General features: G+C 38.5%; 1 protein-coding gene across 3 annotated transcripts in view; it reads left to right on the forward strand.

Moving 5' to 3' along the window:
- The window catches only part of SLC6A17 (solute carrier family 6 member 17), a 116,736-nt gene that overhangs the window by 70,438 nt on the left and 22,234 nt on the right, over positions 1 to 24,064 (forward strand). For all 3 annotated transcript variants that reach the window (XR_010090772.1, XM_063451982.1, XM_063451993.1), the window contains exons 4-5: positions 17,480 to 17,606; positions 20,060 to 20,241. Coding sequence is in view for 2 of the 3 variants with exons in the window: in XM_063451982.1 (XP_063308052.1) it covers positions 17,480 to 17,606; positions 20,060 to 20,241 (309 nt within the window). In the remaining variant the exon portion in view is untranslated. The remainder of the gene's footprint in view (positions 1 to 17,479; positions 17,607 to 20,059; positions 20,242 to 24,064) is intronic.

Raw genomic sequence — 24,064 nt, forward strand, 5'->3', positions numbered from 1 at the left:
AAGTGCCAAAAAAAAAAAAAAAAATCCTCAAGCACAATGCTTACGTTGCAAGAAAATATTGCCAAACAGTTTGTTAGCACCTGCTAAATGACATCGTCATTTTGAGCAAAACCACGCAGAGTACAAAGAAAGACATTTACTTTTTTAAGACTAAACAGTTTATGTGCAAAATATTTAAAAATGATAATAAAAAAAAAAAACACTTATTAAAAGGTTTGTGCTATGGCGCAAATTGTTTTTCGGTAGTTCCACGATGTTGGTATACTGTGTCAGAGGGTTCCACGGGAATAATTAATTGGAAAACCCCTGCTCTATGGTATAAACAGCTGCAGACTGGAAATCTTTCTACAGGTTCATTCTATAAATAAGCAAATGCCACACTCTGCTTTAAATCCCATTTACAGGTGACTCAAAAATACTATAAACAAAAGCCTAGCTCTTTTAGAGCACTAATTCAACATTCAGTGATCCTTATTATCCCAGATAGAATAACCTAATAAACAAAACAGTTTTCTCTGATACGTTTCTCTGCTCACTGCTGCCCTGCACTCAGCAGTTCAAACAAAAAACACTACTGAAAATGTCCCTGCTGCTAATTAATTTAGTAGGGATAAGTGAGTGAATAGAGACTATGAAGGATTCTGGGTCCTAAATACCTTCCCTCCTCTATTCTTCCAACAATATGTATTATTGTTTTAGTAATATTTTTAATAGTTTAGTAATAGTTATTTATTATTTTTTTCATTTTATAACTCTTTATTTTTATAGTGCTTAGATTGGTGTACAAGCTTGCAAAGACATAACAATAGTAGTAAATGTGGCTGATAAATTGCAGGTACATAACAAGTTATATCGAGAGATTTGCACGTTTTGTTTTAAATCAACATCAAGAGTAAAACATTCATGTCTAAATACAACTTGTAAGGATTTATGGCTTCATAGAGACATGAATATGACAAGCTGCGTCATAATAAAACAAGCTAGAACTGTGACATATAGCTATATGCTTAATAGCCTATAGGTTTAAATGAGCAATGAAGGTCTCAGTGAAGGTGAGTGATTGGAATGACCACCACCACCACATCATGTTTAAATTGGGGCTGGATCATAATTCCTGATGCTGCTACTTAAAGGGCAATAAAGTAATCTTAAAGTAAAACTGAAAAACATAAGCTCAGGGTGAAACATCAACGTGGTGATAGTTATACTTTGTTGGGGTGAAGAGTAAGAATCGTACATCAGTGTTCTGGATGGGTTAAGCTTAAACGTTTGAACAAGGAACCCAGATTATCTGTGGCACCTGACATGCACTAACATAACGTGCTTTTTAACTAGAGGATGACAAGCTAAAGCCTAGAGTAACTGCACATATCTGATGCCTAGTGCCCGTAATTCAGCCTATTCCCAAGGTAAGCCTCCGACCTCCACAGTTAAAGAAAGTCCCAGTGATCTGAAACAGTCCACTCTGCTGGTTCCAGGCTCTTGCAGGGTTCCTCGTGCCGTTCCTGCTGGTTTTGTTGCTCCCAGCACCTTGAACCATATCCCAAGATGATTCTGATGTAGTGTAATGCCGATGAGGTTTCCTCTGGGAGTGTCGGATATGCACTGTGGTTCGGTCCTCCATGGCTCTTAGTCTGGAAGTGCAAGAGTGGTTAGCAGTCTCCTGGGTATCCAGGCGAGCGTGCAAAGGACAGGGGATTTTCTCCTTGCCTTTCAGCACTGGTTTTGATCGCTTGGGGAAGCAATGCTGGGGTCGCTGGTTGACATGAGGTGAGTGCTGTAGTTTGCTGTTTGTCTGCCTGCTTTCTACATTCAGATTCTGTTTTGCAGCTAGTTTCACCCAGAATTCAACGAATATCTTGTCCAGCTGCTGCATAGTATTTTCCAGCAGGCCTTTTGTGAATGAGGCCCTCTGCACATTCGCCATCTTGAGTATGGGAATGCCAGCTGGTTCCCAGTAGCACTATTTTTACAGATTTGCTAGGGGCTAATTCAGAAAAATAGCAGAAGAATAGGCTTTTGCCCAGATCTCGGTCTCAGTGTTGTGGGGATATTTATGGGGGGGATAAATATTAAAATAATATTGTCATAAAAATTATCAAAAATGAATTTAATCATTTTTATTATATCAAAATTGATATCCTGACAATTACCCACTATTTCATTCTCTTAGATCCCAGAAAACGATCATTATGAGGATTTTTACTCCATACAGTAAATCACAATTCTTTATAAAAATATAATTTATTGTGACAATAATAATAAAATAATAATATGTAACATGTGTGATAATAATAATCTGGATAAATGTGGCATGCTAATCTATTGGTAAATATTACCATTAATATATTACTATAGTTTATTCCACCTGCAGTAATGGAATTTCGACAATCATATATTCTTTAGTTACCTAAGATTACTAATTTGAAATCTGACCAATTTATCCAGGCATATATTTCTGCTATGTAAAATTGTAATTAATTTAAATTAATTAAATAAAACCAACATAATTACCAGTTATGTAGATGTTCTCATCAGATGATTAGATAGTCCCAGGAACTTGAATGGAAGTATTATTGAAGTGTATAGGATGTGATGTGTGTAAGTAATAGAAAAGTGGTGTTGGTACAATTTTAAGTGTCCAGGAAGTGTTTCTTGAGTTGTGTCCAAGAAAGTTTGAGAGTTGAGTGTTAGTACCAGAGTGTGTCCTGAATCTCTCTCCTGAATGTCTGTCCTGGATCTCTCGCTGTCCTTACTTTTTAAATGGCCAAACTTTCTGCACGTCATTAGTTGATCTGACGAATAGGAAACTGAAGGTGTGTCCACCTTTATCTAGTATTATCTAGTTTTTGGTCAGTAGATGGCACAATTACATCACCAAAATTTCTTGTCCCGGAAAGGGTTAACTAAAAATTATGATGATTTTGAGGTAATTTTGGCTTATCTATATGGCCTGCGTAAATCACAAGATGTGTCACATCAAAGCATTTTCTTTGTTTTTTCCAGTCTTATTCCAGACAGAACGTCGACCATATACCTTTAAATCTACTTTCTGACATGTCTAAACCTTAACTTCACCCCTTGCTTACAATGGGACTTTGTAAGATTTAGAAAGTAAAATTAATTACTTGGTGTTATCTATAACTGGCTTTCTTGTGTGAAGCTGTGTGTAGGATTATGTCTATTCCACTAACATTTATTAAATAATATGATATTTTCATGAATATTTATCCATGAATGGTCTATATTATTAACATAATACTAATCATATGTACTTAATATAATAGTAAAATAAGTATATAGTGGTTAGATGTGTGTATACAATGTATATACTTGTTTCTGGGTTGTATTCCACCCCCCTTCTTGCTGTGAGACTTCATTCCTTATCACATATCTTGTTTACATAACACATTCCTTAGCTCAGGCTTGTGACTAGAGTTACAGATATACATTTTGTATCTTCTCAGTCTGGAAATCCCAATATGGAGTCACCTATGTTCTAAGTGTGATTGGCAATAAACACTTTTAATTTCTATCTTAGCACAAAAAATGTCTGCCGATATAAATATACTGACAGTGCGACCGCTCAGCGTGGTGGTCAGACCCCGCCCCCACCTTAGCAAGAATTTTAACAACAAGGAGATTAATATACAGCAATTAACATATGAAAACAGTTATTTTCTGGAAAACCAGAAAATATAGGTGGGTGGATTGGCGCTACTACTGAAAGATGCAACAACTCCCAAGTGCTATATAATCACCAGAAAAGCACAACAAGCATACATAGAAAAATGGCAAATTGGATTTAGGGAGGTGCAGTTAAAGATAATAAACGGATTATACTTATACTTATGTTAGGTATGTCTTGATTTCAACCTAAAACAAAAAGAAATCCATTGCATAATACTGTAACATTTAAAAATAAATAAAATCGGAGGTAATGGGTCACTCACGATCTGCAGAGCCTTGGAAAGCAGGCTCTAGCTATAAAAGCATATGAATAATAAGCTTATTCCAGCTATCTCCACCGGTTCCTGGTGATAGGGCACTTTTTCACACCAACAGACACCACAGCGGAATATTTTAAAGTAGAAAAAGTTTTACTTGATAAAAAGTGGTATAAACAAAGGCACAACGCGTTTCGACCATAACAGGTCTTCCTCAGGTGCATAAACAATATACTACATTGGATTCTAATTTATACATACTTATTAATTATACAATCACAAACATATGTTGATTGGAGGACCATATAAGGTCCTTCCGATCAGCCTCCGCCATATTGGGAAGGTCAAAATTTACAAAGCCTAAAAAACTTTTACAATCTCCTACAAAACATTTCAAAATAAAGTTAAAAAGCCATTCCACATCTTATACTACATGGACATTAACATTACATAGAGTAAATGTACTTAGCAGGGCTCCAAATCTCCTCGAATTTTTTCTGTATCTTCCTTCCGGGATTCCAAGATGGCGGACGGATGTCTTCCGGTCTTTCTGACGTCATGACGTCGGCGTGATTGGTCCGGCGTGTCATGTGATCGAGAGTTTCCTCTTTTCACTTTGTAGTGTGGGCAAAAAGTCCTCTTTGCAGAAAATTGCCATAATGGAAGCTGGCATAAAGTCCACTTTGAGAAAATATATTTGTAGAAAGCTTACTATTAGATAAAATAAATATAATAAATGTCACAGTGTTATTAATCATCTCCCAACGTACATATTTAAAAAGCCTATCACAAAGAGAGGTTAAACATCAAAATAGAAATAAAAATAAAAATAAAATTGGTTATTAGTGTATTTGGTTTGTATTTTGTCTTAGGGAAAAAGAGGTTTCAAATACCTTTAATGTAATAAAACTAAATTAAAGCTGCCATTTCAAAATCCAAGTTGAGCCCACCCGGAGATAGGGTTTCCAAATTGAAGATCCATCTCATTTCGCTACGATTAAGGGTGGACTCAACTTGGCCCCCTCTCCAATGGCAATTAATTTGTTGGATGGCAAAAAAGATAAGCCCGGTGGGGTCTCCGCCATGTACCTCAAGAAAGTGGGAGGACACATTGTGTTTTAGAAAACCTCTCTTTATATTGTATATGTGCTCACGTATCCTTGTCTTAAGACTTCTAGAAGTCCTCCCTACATACTGCAACCCACAAGGACACGTGAGCACATACACCACATTTTTAGTATGACAAGTAATGAACGACTTAATTCCAAAACTCTTGACACCCCTTTTAGACTTGAATTCTTTTACTTGTTTGGGTTTATTTTTAAAGTTGTTACAACCCATACAGGCTCCACAATAGTAAAATCCCTTCTTCGATGTTTTGAAATTACTCAAAAAATTGTCTTTTTGTTTGGGCACATCTAAATAGCTGGAGGTTAATTTTTGCTTTAAGTTTTTGGCTCCCCTAAAGATTAATTTTGGTCTTTCTTCCAAATAGGGTAGGATTTCTCCATCTTGCTGGAGGATGTGCCAATTTTTTGTTAAGACTCTTTTTAATGATTTATGTTCCTGATTATAGTTGAAAATGAAAGGTATTTTATCCTTATTTTCTGTGGGATTTTTTTGTTGGTATTCCAATAGGGGGTCTCTATCCATTGACCTAACTTTTTGAATTTCTTGGTCTAAATCTTCAGTACGATAGCCTCGATTAACAAATTGACCTTTAAGGAATTCCGCCTGAGAATCAAAAGTCTCCAGTTCAGTGCAGTTCCGTCTCATACGGAGAAACTGCCCTCTAGGTACATTGTTGAGCCAGGGATGAAAATGGCAACTCTCTTTGTGAATGTAACCATTTACATCCACTGGCTTAAAGTAAGTCTTGGTAACAATATTAGAGTTTTTAATAGAGATTTCCAAATCGAGGAAATGGATACTCTCTTGGCTAAACTCTTGGGTCAAATGGACATTCCACTGATTGGAATTTAAGAAATTAAAAAACTCTAAAAAAGAATTAGAGTCTCCTCTCCAAATAATAAAAATATCATCAATGTAGCGCCTGTATAGGGCCAGGTTCGCGCTCCAGCTATGTTGGGAATAGACATATTCTTTTTCCCAATATGCCATAAACAGATTGGCATAGCTGGGCGCGAACCTGGTCCCCATAGCAGTCCCCCTACATTGCAAAAAGAAATCCCCCTCAAACCAAAAAAAATTGTTCCGAAGGATAAACGAAATACCCTCCATCACAAATTCTACCTGGTCCATAGGATATAACATGGAATTTTCCAGAAAGAAACGGGTGGCTACACATCCGATATTGTGCTCAATACATGTGTAAAGGCTTGTGACGTCGCACGTAACAAAGAGGAGGTCACTTTCCCATTTAAAGTCTTTTAACACATGGAGCAGACTCATAGAGTCTTTAAGATATGAAGGGCTATCCTTTACTAAGGGTTGGAGGAGAGTATCAATATACTTTGATAAGTTGGACAGAAGAGATCCCACCCCAGAGACTATAGGTCTCCCTGGGGGATTAAGGATATCCTTGTGCAACTTAGGAAGTATATAAACAACAGGTATTTTTGGAGATTTGATATTTAAAAAGTCGTACTCTTTTTTATTGAGAATACCTTTGGTAAAACCTTTGTCCAGAAAATCAATGAAGTTTTTCTGGATATCGGCTTGAGGGTTTTTATTAAGTCTTTGATAGGTTTCCCTATCTTCCAATTGTCTATAGATTTCCTGTGTGTATTTTTCCCTGTCCATAACGACCACTCCCCCCCCCTTATCGGCGGGTTTTATGACTATTTGGGAGTCTTCTTTGAGGCTCTTAACTGCCAATATTTCTGCTTTAGTTAAGTTTCCCTTTTTGTTCAACTTGATCTTTCTAATGTCATTAATACACGCTCGTTCAAAGACTTTCATGGAGTTGGACTTTAGATAAATAGGAAAAAAAGAAGAGGGGGGTTTTAGATCTGTGTGAATGAAATCTCCTACATCTTGTTTAGGTGGATCTTCTGTAATTGTTTTTTTATCAAAAAAATTTTTTATACACAGTTTCCTCATAAAGCGGTTGATGTCTGTATAGGCATCAAACTGGTCTATGTGGCAACTGGGCACAAATTTGAAACCCCTTCCCAATACTTTCATCTGATCTTTATTCAAAGTTTTTACTGAGAGGTTAAAGATTTTTATCTCCTCATTACTTTTTCTCTTTGGTCTTTCCAACTTCTTTCCTCCCCTAATTCCCCTTCTTCTACCTCCCTGTACCGTCTTTTTAGGGGAATCGGGGTTCTTACAGATGATTCCTCCCATCCTTTCTCTAAAAAAGGAACAGTATTATTGGTGTCTATTTGATTGAGAGGTTCATATCTATTTGTAGTAGGGATCTCCCTGGTCTGTCTACCAAACGGCCTACGATCATTATGAGGATATCTGGACCCCTGGTCCACATGGTTAGTTCGATGGTTTTTTCCATCGTAGCCTTGGGTCCTGACATAATCCCCTCTATCCCGGCCATAGAATTTTCCTTGAGTGTTCATTCTCTCTTTATGTTTGGGTCTTGTAACCTCGGTCCACTCTGATCCCACACTCTGTCTCCTTTGTGGTCTATTAAAAGGTTGGTTGGTGATAGATGATTGTGTCTTATTTCTCTGATTGGTTTCATTTGATCTAGTTTTACCCTTAATGAAATCATTTGGTTTTCTGCGGACATTGTTGGTAGCATAGTCATTGGTGTCTCTTTGATATTTTTTCTTTTTATTGGTAATAATCATAGATTCTATTTTGTCTAGTTTCCCCATAATTGGACCCGATATGGATTCAAAATCTCTAGTTCCAATATAGGGTTCTAGTTTCATACGGATTTCACCAATGATTTTATCCAACACTTCCAAATTTCTTTTTCTCTGTTCTACTATGATTTTCATCATGGTTATTGAGAAGGATTCCAAAGCTCCCTCCCATATATCCACGAATCTCTTATCATCCCTGTCAAAGGTAGGATATTTAGTAAATCTAAGACCCCTGGGGGTTATTTGGTCATTTAGATATTTCTCCATAGTGAACACTTCCCATTTAATCCTTAATTCTTTAATCAATAATCTTTCAAGGAGGGAGCTCATTTCATCTAAATTATCAGTTATTTTATATTTTTCTGATGTTTCTATTTCAATTTCTTGAAAAATCTCAGCAGTACATTTTTGCATTCTAGTTCTTTTTTCAAAGATATTCATATTGTTATTTAATAGCAGCCCACACCCGGGTGATTTTAGGTATAGCACGTGAAAACAGTTATTTTCTGGAAAACCAGAAAATATAGGTGGGTGGATTGGCGCTACTACTGAAAGATGCAACAACTCCCAAGTGCTATATAATCACCAGAAAAGCACAACAAGCATACATAGAAAAATGGCAAATTGGATTTAGGGAGGTGCAGTTAAAGATAATAAACGGATTATACTTATACTTATGTTAGGTATGTCTTGATTTCAACCTAAAACAAAAAGAAATCCATAGCATAATACTGTAACATTTAAAAATAAATAAAATCGGAGGTAATGGGTCACTCACGATCTGCAGAGCCTTGGAAAGCAGGCTCTAGCTATAAAAGCATATGAATAATAAGCTTATTCCAGCTATCTCCACCGGTTCCTGGTGATAGGGCACTTTTTCACACCAACAGACACCACAGCGGAATATTTTAAAGTAGAAAAAGTTTTACTTGATAAAAAGTGGTATAAACAAAGGCACAACGCGTTTCGACCATAACAGGTCTTCCTCAGGTGCATAAACAATATACTACATTGGATTCTAATTTATACATACTTATTAATTATACAATCACAAACATATGTTGATTGGAGGACCATATAAGGTCCTTCCGATCAGCCTCCGCCATATTGGGAAGGTCAAAATTTACAAAGCCTAAAAAACTTTTACAATCTCCTACAAAACATTTCAAAATAAAAATAAAAAGCCATTCCACATCTTATACTACATGGACATTAACATTACATAGAGTAAATGTACTTAGCAGGGCTCCAAATCTCCTCGAATTTTTTCTGTATCTTCCTTCCGGGATTCCAAGATGGCGGACGGATCCAATTTGCCATTTTTCTATGTATGCTTGTTGTGCTTTTCTGGTGATTATATAGCACTTGGGAGTTGTTGCATCTTTCAGTAGTAGCGCCAATCCACCCACCTATATTTTCTGGTTTTCCAGAAAATAACTGTTTTCACGTGCTATACCTAAAATCACCCGGGTGTGGGCTGCTATTAAATAACAATATGAATATCTTTGAAAAAAGAACTAGAATGCAAAAATGTACTGCTGAGATTTTTCAAGAAATTGAAATAGAAACATCAGAAAAATATAAAATAACTGATAATTTAGATGAAATGAGCTCCCTCCTTGAAAGATTATTGATTAAAGAATTAAGGATTAAATGGGAAGTGTTCACTATGGAGAAATATCTAAATGACCAAATAACCCCCAGGGGTCTTAGATTTACTAAATATCCTACCTTTGACAGGGATGATAAGAGATTCATGGATATATGGGAGGGAGCTTTGGAATCCTTCTCAATAACCATGATGAAAATCATAGTAGAACAGAGAAAAAGAAATTTGGAAGTGTTGGATAAAATCATTGGTGAAATCCGTATGAAACTAGAACCCTATATTGGAACTAGAGATTTTGAATCCATATCGGGTCCAATTATGGGGAAACTAGACAAAATAGAATCTATGATTATTACCAATAAAAAGAAAAAATATCAAAGAGACACCAATGACTATGCTACCAACAATGTCCGCAGAAAACCAAATGATTTCATTAAGGGTAAAACTAGATCAAATGAAACCAATCAGAGAAATAAGACACAATCATCTATCACCAACCAACCTTTTAATAGACCACAAAGGAGACAGAGTGTGGGATCAGAGTGGACCGAGGTTACAAGACCCAAACATAAAGAGAGAATGAACACTCAAGGAAAATTCTATGGCCGGGATAGAGGGGATTATGTCAGGACCCAAGGCTACGATGGAAAAAACCATCGAACTAACCATGTGGACCAGGGGTCCAGATATCCTCATAATGATCGTAGGCCGTTTGGTAGACAGACCAGGGAGATCCCTACTACAAATAGATATGAACCTCTCAATCAAATAGACACCAATAATACTGTTCCTTTTTTAGAGAAAGGATGGGAGGAATCATCTGTAAGAACCCCGATTCCCCTAAAAAGACGGTACAGGGAGGTAGAAGAAGGGGAATTAGGGGAGGAAAGAAGTTGGAAAGACCAAAGAGAAAAAGTAATGAGGAGATAAAAATCTTTAACCTCTCAGTAAAAACTTTGAATAAAGATCAGATGAAAGTATTGGGAAGGGGTTTCAAATTTGTGCCCAGTTGCCACATAGACCAGTTTGATGCCTATACAGACATCAACCGCTTTATGAGGAAACTGTGTATAAAAAATTTTTTTGATAAAAAAACAATTACAGAAGATCCACCTAAACAAGATGTAGGAGATTTCATTCACACAGATCTAAAACCCCCCTCTTCTTTTTTTCCTATTTATCTAAAGTCCAACTCCATGAAAGTCTTTGAACGAGCGTGTATTAATGACATTAGAAAGATCAAGTTGAACAAAAAGGGAAACTTAACTAAAGCAGAAATATTGGCAGTTAAGAGCCTCAAAGAAGACTCCCAAATAGTCATAAAACCCGCCGATAAGGGGGGGGGAGTGGTCGTTATGGACAGGGAAAAATACACACAGGAAATCTATAGACAATTGGAAGATAGGGAAACCTATCAAAGACTTAATAAAAACCCTCAAGCCGATATCCAGAAAAACTTCATTGATTTTCTGGACAAAGGTTTTACCAAAGGTATTCTCAATAAAAAAGAGTACGACTTTTTAAATATCAAATCTCCAAAAATACCTGTTGTTTATATACTTCCTAAGTTGCACAAGGATATCCTTAATCCCCCAGGGAGACCTATAGTCTCTGGGGTGGGATCTCTTCTGTCCAACTTATCAAAGTATATTGATACTCTCCTCCAACCCTTAGTAAAGGATAGCCCTTCATATCTTAAAGACTCTATGAGTCTGCTCCATGTGTTAAAAGACTTTAAATGGGAAAGTGACCTCCTCTTTGTTACGTGCGACGTCACAAGCCTTTACACATGTATTGAGCACAATATCGGATGTGTAGCCACCCGTTTCTTTCTGGAAAATTCCATGTTATATCCTATGGACCAGGTAGAATTTGTGATGGAGGGTATTTCGTTTATCCTTCGGAACAATTTTTTTTGGTTTGAGGGGGATTTCTTTTTGCAATGTAGGGGGACTGCTATGGGGACCAGGTTCGCGCCCAGCTATGCCAATCTGTTTATGGCATATTGGGAAAAAGAATATGTCTATTCCCAACATAGCTGGAGCGCGAACCTGGCCCTATACAGGCGCTACATTGATGATATTTTTATTATTTGGAGAGGAGACTCTAATTCTTTTTTAGAGTTTTTTAATTTCTTAAATTCCAATCAGTGGAATGTCCATTTGACCCAAGAGTTTAGCCAAGAGAGTATCCATTTCCTCGATTTGGAAATCTCTATTAAAAACTCTAATATTGTTACCAAGACTTACTTTAAGCCAGTGGATGTAAATGGTTACATTCACAAAGAGAGTTGCCATTTTCATCCCTGGCTCAACAATGTACCTAGAGGGCAGTTTCTCCGTATGAGACGGAACTGCACTGAACTGGAGACTTTTGATTCTCAGGCGGAATTCCTTAAAGGTCAATTTGTTAATCGAGGCTATCGTACTGAAGATTTAGACCAAGAAATTCAAAAAGTTAGGTCAATGGATAGAGACCCCCTATTGGAATACCAACAAAAAAATCCCACAGAAAATAAGGATAAAATACCTTTCATTTTCAACTATAATCAGGAACATAAATCATTAAAAAGAGTCTTAACAAAAAATTGGCACATCCTCCAGCAAGATGGAGAAATCCTACCCTATTTGGAAGAAAGACCAAAATTAATCTTTAGGGGAGCCAAAAACTTAAAGCAAAAATTAACCTCCAGCTATTTAGATGTGCCCAAACAAAAAGACAATTTTTTGAGTAATTTCAAAACATCGAAGAAGGGATTTTACTATTGTGGAGCCTGTATGGGTTGTAACAACTTTAAAAATAAACCCAAACAAGTAAAAGAATTCAAGTCTAAAAGGGGTGTCAAGAGTTTTGGAATTAAGTCGTTCATTACTTGTCATACTAAAAATGTGGTGTATGTGCTCACGTGTCCTTGTGGGTTGCAGTATGTAGGGAGGACTTCTAGAAGTCTTAAGACAAGGATACGTGAGCACATATACAATATAAAGAGAGGTTTTCTAAAACACAATGTGTCCTCCCACTTTCTTGAGGTACATTGCGGAGACCCCACCGGGCTTATCTTTTTTGCCATCCAACAAATTAATTGCCATTGGAGAGGGGGCCAAGTTGAGTCCACCCTTAATCGTAGCGAAATGAGATGGATCTTCAATTTGGAAACCCTATCTCCGGGTGGGCTCAACTTGGATTTTGAAATGGCAGCTTTAATTTAGTTTTATTACATTAAAGGTATTTGAAACCTCTTTTTCCCTAAGACAAAATACAAACCAAATACACTAATAACCAATTTTATTTTTATTTTTATTTCTATTTTGATGTTTAACCTCTCTTTGTGATAGGCTTTTTAAATATGTACGTTGGGAGATGATTAATAACACTGTGACATTTATTATATTTATTTTATCTAATAGTAAGCTTTCTACAAATATATTTTGTCAAAGTGGACTTTATGCCAGCTTCCATTATGGCAATTTTCTGCAAAGAGGACTTTTTGCCCACACTACAAAGTGAAAAGAGGAAACTCTCGATCACATGACACGCCGGACCAATCACGCCGACGTCATGACGTCAGAAAGACCGGAAGACATCCGTCCGCCATCTTGGAATCCCGGAAGGAAGATACAGAAAAAATTCGAGGAGATTTGGAGCCCTGCTAAGTACATTTACTCTATGTAATGTTAATGTCCATGTAGTATAAGATGTGGAATGGCTTTTTAACTTTATTTTGAAATGTTTTGTAGGAGATTGTAAAAGTTTTTTAGGCTTTGTAAATTTTGACCTTCCCAATATGGCGGAGGCTGATCGGAAGGACCTTATATGGTCCTCCAATCAACATATGTTTGTGATTGTATAATTAATAAGTATGTATAAATTAGAATCCAATGTAGTATATTGTTTATGCACCTGAGGAAGACCTGTTATGGTCGAAACGCGTTGTGCCTTTGTTTATACCACTTTTTATCAAGTAAAACTTTTTCTACTTTAAAATATTCCGCTGTGGTGTCTGTTGGTGTGAAAAAGTGCCCTATCACCAGGAACCGGTGGAGATAGCTGGAATAAGCTTATTATTCATATGCTTTTATAGCTAGAGCCTGCTTTCCAAGGCTCTGCAGATCGTGAGTGACCCATTACCTCCGATTTTATTTATTTTTAAATGTTACAGTATTATGCTATGGATTTCTTTTTGTTTTAGGTTGAAATCAAGACATACCTAACATAAGTATAAGTATAATCCGTTTATTATCTTTAACAGCAATTAACATATGTATCATTTTTTTTTTAAACATAAAACATCGACTTCTCAAGCACACAAGCCATAATGAAGTTAAAAAAAGTAAGACTAGGGTACTGCTCACAGTGTGCTTAGAAGGAGTGCGATAATGAGAGAGAATCCCAGTCCCAGCCCAGAGATCATCCTTTACCATGAAGGGGCTTATCAGAGTCCCGCCATGAAAGTCCCAGCATCAGGTTCCGAGACCTACTAGTATGGGGGAGCAAGACTGTCTTGCAGCACTCAGGCAGGACCAGCAGGGTTGGCAGAATCTACTTCGCATGTCCTGCTTTGATGGGAAGCCTCACTACGACGATGAGATAGTGTTCATTTATAGTGTTCATTTAAGAGGTAAGTGTATTATCCTCCATAGCCAGTAACCTGTGTTTATTATACATTAAACCCCATAGCCAGCAACCTGTGTTTATTATACATTATCCCCTCATAGCCAGTAACCTGTGTTTATTATACATTATCCCCCATAGCCAGTAACCTGTGTTTATTATACATTATCCTCCCATAGCCAGTAACCTGAGTGTAATAAAGAGATACTGTGTGTAATACAGAGATACTGAGTGTAATACAGGGATACAGTGTGTAATACAGGGATACAGTGTGTAATACAGGGATACAGTGTGTAATACAGGGATACTGAGTGTAATACAGGGATACTGTGTGTAATACAGGGATACTGAGTGAAATACAGGGATACTGAGTGTAATACAGGGATAATGTGTGTAATACAGAGATACTGTGTGTAATACAGAGATACTGTGTGTAATACAGAGATACTGTGTGTAATACAGAGATACTGTGTGTAATACAGAGATACTGTGTGTAATACAGAGATACTGAGTGTAATACAGGGATACTGTGTGTAATACAGGGATACTGTGTGTAATATTGAGATACTGTGTGTAATACAAAGATACTGAGTGTAATAAGGGATACTGTGTGTAATATAGAGATAATGAGTGTAATACAGGGATACTGTGTGTAATATAGAGATACTGTGTGTAATACAGGGATACTGTGTGTAATACAGGGATACTGTGTGTAATACAGAGATACTGAGTGTAATACAGGGATACAGTGTGTAAAACAGGAATACAGTGTGTAATACAGGGATACTGTGTGTAATACAGGGATACTGTGTGTAATACAGAGATACAGTGTGTAATACAGATATACTGTGTGTAATACAAGGACTATTGGAGAGGGGCAGTAAATGTAATATAATAGAATTAAGGGAGGAAGACATGGAGAGGGGGCAGTAAATGTAATATAATATAATTAATGGAGGAAGACATGGAGAGGGACATGGCACTAAAAGACTGTGTCCACTCCGGGCAGCAGCCAGCTGACCCGTGTGAGTCAGGCTGGGGCTGCTGGGAGTGGACAAGGGGGAGATATGTGGCGGGACATCGCCACTAAGTGCCATGTCCCCTGAGTATTTAGAGGTTTGGTTTTATATTTTGTGTCTCCAATATGTACTGTGATGGTTTTCCCTTGTGTATGTCTTGCTATTACTGCATTGCAGAACATTTAAAAGTTGACAGTTGACAGTTAACTCCTGGAGCCGTGAATAAAAATTGTCAGTTGACTCCCAGGCTATGTGTCGTGTGGTCCTTGGGAATGGAAATTATGCTGTGTGTCCTGCCTTCTGTATGATGAATCCTGAGTACCAGCGGAGAGCCCTTGGATTGACGCCTGCCGCTCCGCTACAAGGCTCCCATTGGCCCACGTCATTCCAGCACCCCCACACACGAACGTTTTGGGGGCGTAGGCATGACGTGGGCCAATCACTGGTGTAACAGTAGTGTACATTAAAAAAAAAACTAGAAATTTGACAGTGAAATAATAGCAGTCAGTTTCCTTCACACGTGTGCGTTTCAGGGCCTGCCAGGGCACAGTGTCACACGAGTGCAACTCATATCTGGTGTAACAGTAGTGTACATTTAAAAAAAAAAAAATACAAGGGGCTTGTTGTCACCTTTCGGGGACCCTTGGTGTTGTACGTGGCTGGGTGGAGGAAGAGACCTTCAATGGTATCCAGCCTTGTGCAAATGGGGAGTTTGCGGTTGTGCAAATGGACTGTTTGCGGTTGTTTGCGGTGCGTTAAACGGGGAGTTTGGTCTGTCACTGTGTAGCGGGCGTAACCCTTACAACTACCTGATCGATACAACATCATACCTGATGTTTTAAAGCACGTTATTCCAAACAATTTAGGAATGTTAGGTGATTTATGCCCTTTATGGATTAAAACCAGACTCTGCATCAACTGTGTAATTTCCCATGGGAGTTTTGCCATGGATCCCCCTCCGGCATGCCACAGTCCAGGTGTTAGTCCCCTTGAAACAACTTTTCCATCACTATTGTGGCCAGAAAGAGTCCCTGTGGGTTTTAAAATTTGCCTGCCTATTGAAGTCTATGGCGGTTCGCCCGGTTCGCCCGTTCGCGAATATTTGTGGAAATTCACGTTCGTCATTCGCGAACTGAAAATGTTATGTTCGAAACATCACTAATCAACGATGCATCTATAAAAAAAAAGTAAAGAAAAAAAGCTTGTAAATAAAATACACTTACACTTAGGCCAATAACACAACGCTTGGTTTGAGTTCATAAAAAGCACCAGAAATACCAGTTTCAGCAGTGTGAGTTCTGTTTTTACTGGCACGCCGTTAGCTGAGAATTAAATCACAACAAACTGTATTTAATGGGACACTGTAGGCGCCCAGACCACTTCAGCTCATTGAAGTGATCTGGGTGCAATGTCCCATGTCCCTTAACCCTGCAGTGATAATTATTGTAGTTTTTGAGAAACTGCAATAATTACCTCTAAGGGTTAACTCCTCCTCTAGAGGCTGTCTACCAGACAGCCAGTAGAGAGACTTCCAGATTTAAAACGGACCTTTGGTCCATTATCTGATGCTGAACGTCCTCACACATGAGGACCTCCAGCGTCATATTCTTCTCCATAGGAAAGCTTTCCTATGGGGAAATCCTAATGCGAGTGCGGCCATTGCTATCTGATGTTGGCGGGCGAGGAGTGTGGGCAGAGCCTGACCCAGCACCGAGGAACATCGGCGCTGGATTCAGGTATGTCACTGAAGGGGGTTTAACCCCTTCAGCATCGCAGGAGGGGTGGCATGAGACTTTGTTTTCCTGGCACTATAGAATCCCTTTAAGAAAGGGGGAAAAAGTCCTAAAAAACACTTGGGAAAAAAAATGGAAAGAACACTCCAAGCACTGTAACTATTACTCCAAGCACTGTAACTATTACTCCAAGCACTGTAACTATTACATCCCACTGTAGTGGTTATGGTACCAGGAGTTCCCTGGCACCCTCCCAGGGTAATTTTCAAACTGTTTTAGAATGGTCTGACATCTTACTTTTGTTTCCTGGTTGCCCACTTTCAGCATAAAGGGACCATAACAGGTCGCCTTAACCCAAAAGATTGTTTATGTCCTGATAATATTATGGCTTTAAATGTCCTCCTCTGATGTGTAATTTTGTATTCATAGAAATTTAACAGCAATCTATAGAGCTGTGATGCTATATAAGTACGCTGTGTCATCATAGGGTCTGTCAGGACCATGCTTTGATGAGGACATATGGTGGTCTTGGTCCATAAATGGTTAAGATATTTTTTCCTGTTGTCTGTGCTCTACTTATCAGCATTGTCATGCAGGAAGAATTTGCCGTCCTTAATTGCTTGTGTGAGGTGAATTAGTAGTTTTGTTTTTATCAACACTTAACAACACTAATTTCATTAAACAATATGAATCAAGTGTAAATTTTAATTAAAATTTTCATGGCGTATGTTCTGGTTTTGCTTGTGATTGTCTCCTTGTGTTCTCCTAGGTCTGCTTCTTCGTCGGCCTTTACTATAATGTAATCATTGGATGGAGCATATTTTACTTCTTCCAGTCGTTCCAGTATCCTCTACCTTGGAATGAATGTCCAACAGTAAAAAACCAAACAGTAATTAGTAAGTACTTTCTTTGAAACTTATTTCAAAGCAACAGGCTTTCAAACAAAAATTGTAAGGGATTTATGCATTAGGGATTTATTCATTAAACAGTGCATTGCATCTGATTAACACATCAAGAGTCAAATTGCAAATGGTTTAGGCTAGAGTAATAAAAACAGTCTTAGAGTGACTAACTTTAATTATTGTCAGTTGTCAATTTTCCATCACTGTGTAAGAAATTATGACCCTCTTATAAGGATATTCTTTTAGGGAATGTGTGACAAATAAGACACAAACACAAGTGTATAATAAAATGTATTTCTTATATTGATTTAGGATACTGTTACAGATTTAAAAAGGGATATACACATTATAACCATATCCAGTACATAATCAAATGATGCATAATAAAAGGGCAATACTTAGACATTTAAATAAAGATCTTCCCCTTGCGCCTTCATCTTGGTAGTATGGGACAGTCACCTGTGCTTGCTGTGCTGTCCTCTTCAAAAGAGACGGAGAGCGGAGAGGAGAGGGGCCAACCTCCTTGGCTGTTGTTCTTTTTAAGGCTGATTCTTGCAGTCATAAACTACAAGTCCCAGAATCCATTTTCTCTCCCAAACGTGGTTTATCCCTTCGTCTTTTTCCAGAGAGTTATGTATTAACACAAGTCTTTCCCTTTGATCTCTTCCCTCCATAAATAAAACAACAAAAAATGATAAAATCAGCAAAATGCTTCAATTCCAAAGGCTCTCCTTCTCCCGAGACACATTCAGATAGACAGACGCACAGATACACACAAACACTGACAGACATACAGATAAACACACACTGACATACAGACACACAAATACACACTGACAGACATACAGATACACACACACATACACACTGATAGACATACAGACACACATACATATTGACAGACATACAGATACACACACACACACACACACACTGATAGATATACACACAGACACACAGACACACTGACAGACATACAGACACACACACACACACACACACACACACATGCTGGTCAAAAATATACAATTTTATAGCCAACCTCCTGTTTCCTACCTTATGGGTTCAGGAGGGTGGCTTACCTAGGATCCAGAGTGCTGCCTGAGGTAGTTGGGAGTTGGAGCTGGGCCTGCTCAGCCCCCCTCCTCTCTGCCTTCTCCTGCTCCAGTCTTCTTCAGGGGAGATCACTTCCTCCCATGCCGATAAGTGGGCCAGCGTTAGCTCCGCCCCTGCTGGGCGCCAGCCGCGCTGAATGCTACAGAAGGAGCAGAGATATGACATGTTCATATCCCCGCCCCCTCGACACAGTCTGTGGCATTGCAGAGTGGAAGGCAGGCTGGATGGCGTTGCTGGCGCTCAGCCATGCTACGAGAAGTGACCAGCAGGATAGGAGCTTTGTGCGCTTCCCTCCTGCCGGCCACCCAGACATTTGTGGCCCCTGGCTGGTGGGTCCCAAGGCGGCCGCCTGTGCCACCTTATGGACGTGCCAGCCCTAGTTGTGCCAGTATGCAAATAGTTAACATTTTTTAAAGCTTCTAAGCCCGGATTTTAACAATCGGGGGAAGGAAAATGTATATAAAAATAAGATTTCATGCTATCATATACTTGTTGAGTGTTATTTTGTATTTTGTATTGAATGCCTACTATAAGTCTAATTGGCACTCTAAGCACCAATACCACTACAGTTATATTTGATGGTTATGGTGCTATCACCCAGTCCTGTATCATTAGATTTTTTTGATGGTTTGACACAATATGGGAGGTTCTTTCATTTACCCGCAATATCAGTTTCAACCAAATCCAAAACTCCCAGGGTATGCACCAATACATTGACATTGTGTGTACATGGTTTTTAATATTGCAAATTAAATTAGTTGTTTGTTTTTGGGTGGCAAATATTGTTAGTAATTGGTCACTTTTGGGGTCCCAGACTACAGAGCCGGCACCACAATGGGTGCATCATAAATGGTCTGCACCCACAGAAAATCCAGTCATAGTCGTACACACAGACACCCTTAATAAGAGGTACCCCCAATACAGCAACTCTAATACACACACAAAGTAACTCTACACACAACACAGTGTCGCTATTAAACCATCAAGACCACAAACAGTCCTCCATATACACAACAAAGAAGCATTGGATATAGAGAATTAATGTGAAGACTTTCAACCATTAAAATCGTTTACATTTATCACGAAGGATACCTCCTTGTAAACAGTATTAAAACATGTTTAGTTTTGTTAGACTGCAAGAACAGGGACAATGCACCAAAACCACTCATTTAAGATGTAGTAGTTTTGGAGCTTAGAGTGTGCCTTTAACTGTTTCATTGATCTTATGTTGTTTGCACAAAGACCAGTACTAAGACATCACTTTTTTGGATATAAGGTATACAAAAAAAGATACAGATGCATGTTATAAATATATTCTTCCTATGTTTTAGTGGTGGAACCAGAGTGTGACAAAAGCTCAGCTACAACATATTTCTGGTATCGGGAAGCCTTAGATATCTCAGATTCTATATCCGAAGGAGGGGGTCTTAACTGGAAAATGACACTGTGTCTGTTATTTGCATGGAGCATTGTTGGAATGGCGATGATAAAAGGCATCCAATCATCAGGCAAGGTGAGAGAGAAACACTAATAAAAGTTTTAAAATCTATTGATAAGTTACCCGAATCTCATCAGATTACCACATACGCATCTCACCCACCTCTCTTACATACATTGGTATCAAACTACCAGCGGACCCTTCGGTGCTCCATAGATTAAATTATACACCCATGATAACTAAACTCATAATGGACATGGAGACCTGGGCGGACAAACCTATATCCTGGATCGGGAGAATACATTCAATTAAGATGAATGTCCTACCCCGTATCCTATTCCTGTTCCAAGCCCTGCCCATCCCCATAACGAAGCACAACCTAGTACCACTACAGCGAACAATTGACCGCTTTATATGGCAGAACAAGAGACATAGAGTGTCTCGCAATATACTCTACCGCCCTAAAATGAGAGGAGGCCTGGGCTTTCCTCACCTATACTTTTACTATATAGCGGCCCAAATGGCACAAATAGCATTGTGGCACACCCCCCCAGAAACTAGAAGATGGGTTGACTTGGAATCACTGCTCATTAAATCAGATCTCCCACAATTCTACATCTGGACCCCGAGAGAACACAGAGCACTCCCAAGAACAACATGCCCGGCCATCACTAACTCTATCCAATATGGGACAAGTTTGCCCTAAAATATGAACTGACATCCCCAACCTCCCCCCTCACCCCTATATATCGAAACAGGCCTTTCATCCCAGGCACGAGACCTAGGGACTTCAAAGGCCTCGAGAGAGCTGGCCTCCAACGAGTCCACCAACTGTATATAGGCGACACAATAATTTCCTTCCTGGAACTACAATCCAGTACAATCCAGAACCTTGACCCCCTCAGATTTCTTTAGGTACCTGCAGCTTAGAAATTACGCCGCCAAAACTAAACAGACCTTTTTTGAAAAAATCTGCCAAGCGGAACAATATCAACAGGGCATGATCACCCAACTCTACTCCCACCTCTGCTCCACCACACGGGAATGGGGCACCCTCAACTATACTGACAAATGGGAAACCGACTTAGGGGAGACCCTAGAAGGCATTGACTGGCAGGACATTTGGGAGGCCAACGCTAAAACTTCCATTTGCGTCACAATGCAGGAACAGTCATACAAAATGATGTTCCAGTGGTATACTACCCCGGTTCAATTATACCACATGAAAAAGACACCTACCGACCTCTGCTGGCGAAACCGCAGAGAAAAAGCGACATACCCCCACATGTGGTGGTATTGCCCTAAAATTAGACTTTTCTGGATGAAAATTCAAACACTACTATCCCAAATCCTAGACAGACCGGTAGAGCTAAACCCATGGACATTCCTGCTGGCCAAACCCTTAGACAACTGGCCTTGACCGGACCAACAACTGCTTAATAAAATAACCCTAGCAGCTAGAAGGGCCCTGGCCCAAGTCTGGCTATGACCAGACACCCCCCCTCCCCCCCCCCAATGTCCACAGTGATTAACAAGATCAAAGAATGCCACCTCATGGACATACTCACAGCCCGAGTATGAGGCTCCACCAAAGCTTTTTCCAGGACCTGGGAACACTGGGAAAACTACACTGCAGAAAATGGCATATAGACAGATAGGGGACATGACAAACAGGCAAAGACCAAGACCAGGATGTCTAAAATCATATTTCAAAGTTTATTGGCTTCAGTCAGGGTTTTTATGAAAAAATAGCAGATGATTATTTAGCACTACGTCATATTACACAGAGTCAGCAATTCAGCAAATATTTTGGATCATTGACAGAAAAATTAGTTAATGATCACAAGGTAGACAGGTCATGGCCAAAGCTAGACATCACTTGATAAGATGGCAGATCACTACTTTCTAAAAATATAATTGTACACCTTTCGTTTAATTGTAGACATTGTTTTATAACATATTTGATCATCTTGCAGACTATATATTTCTGTTACCTCCTCAAAGTATCTTGCTGGACATATACTCCCCTTTTAGAGAACATCTGTTTGTAGATGCAACAGTACACCTTAATTAACAAATAAATAATACTTAATATTTTATTCTGTCTTTCTAAAAGCTATTTTAAATAAATAACAGCTTTTTAGCAATACACTAGACAAATAGAATCATATTTAAAATGGCTAATGCTTATGAAATGCCAGTTGACTTAAATGGCTGCTGATTATAAAATGGCTGCCGGTTATGAAATCATACCTAATATTTATGACAATACCACCACAACCAAACTCCTATAGACTTTAAGCTCGCTTGAGCGGGGCCCTCTTTAATCTTTTGTTCCTGTAAGTTTTTGTAACTTTCTTATTCATTGTTAAATCTCCCCCCTTTGATAATATTGTAAAGCGCTATGGAATATGCTGGCGCTATATAAATACCAGTAATAATAATAATAATGATGTAAGGTTCCATTCACAGAACTATATACTTAGATAGAAAAGTGTTATCATTGAATGTCAGTCAGTCAATATCTACTGCATTACCACCACAACCAAACTGCACTTCATTATTGTTCTGGCCAAAAGAGAAAGCCAAACTGATTGTCAAGACCAGTTGTTGGAAATATTCTATTAAACGACTTGTTTTAGGACAATCATTTACCTCCTGTGGCTGGATGGCTCCACTGTAGTGGCTGTGTGTGTATATGTATATGGCAAACAATTTTATATATAATATTAGTATTTGTATATGATATATATTCTTTTATATCATATACAAATAATTATCCAAGTCATCTATTTTTCAGTTTAACTACATTTTTAAATTCACATTACATTCCCTACAATTCACACATTAGTAAGTAACATGCAAGAGTTGGAAGTCATCTGATCATTCCATTAAAATTAACTGAACAAGACAAAAGGAACCAATTCCAAGGTGTGAACATTGGAGAACATCAAATGCAAAAATATACAATGTGTAGTCAAAAGGGTCAGGAATAATGATTTAAGTCTTTAGGTACTAAAGTTATAGTGTCCTAACACGCATATACAGAACAGCACAAAGGACCGTATGTATTCTCAGTCATTAAAGGTGGTCTGTAATATAGAGAAATCAAATAGTCAAGGAACAGGGAAAGGTCTAATGAGAACAGAATAGAGACAATGCCAAGCAAGCAAGCTAAAGTCAGGACTGGAGAGCTGTACAATGTTCGGTGTACAATACAGAATGCACTCTTGGGCTATAAAAGCCCACGACAAGGAACAGGCTTTCTGGAGGACTCAGTTATATAGGGCTAGCGTCTGACATGACCAGAATGGTTTCAGGATGTTCTGGAAGAGCGATTCTGGATTGACGCCATGTTTGTGTCATTTTAGCTATATAAGGAAGTATGAGTAAAGTGTACAATATTAATCTTGAAACTGGAATGAAGCTCAGCATCATTGTTACTATGTTGGTTAGTTTGAAGACATTCTGAGTAATATTTGATGCGCTCTATGTCATTTTCATGATGATAAACAGTGTGTCAAATTCTACGAGAATTGCGCACTGCATTGCATCAAGTGGATAACCAATGATGGCTAGAGGTGGATACCTGACAATTTGGTTAAAAAACTCATATTTCCCTGATCAATGGTGTGCAACTGTAGATACATACAACTTGCTAAAAAAAAAAAAAACTGTCAATAATAGCTCCCTCCAGTGGCTGTCTAGCAGATTACAAAACAATAGGACGTAAAATCAAATAGAAGGCAAAACATAGAAACATAGAATGTGACGGCAGATAAGAACCATTCGGCCCATCTAGTCTGCCCAGTTTTCTAAATACTTTCATTAGTCCCTGGCCTTATCTTATAGTTAGGATAGCTTTATGCCTATCCCACGCATGCTTAAACTCCTTTAC

The sequence above is a fragment of the Pelobates fuscus genome, chromosome 1 (assembly GCF_036172605.1).
Source record: "Pelobates fuscus isolate aPelFus1 chromosome 1, aPelFus1.pri, whole genome shotgun sequence".
Lineage (NCBI taxonomy): Eukaryota > Metazoa > Chordata > Amphibia > Anura > Pelobatidae > Pelobates > Pelobates fuscus.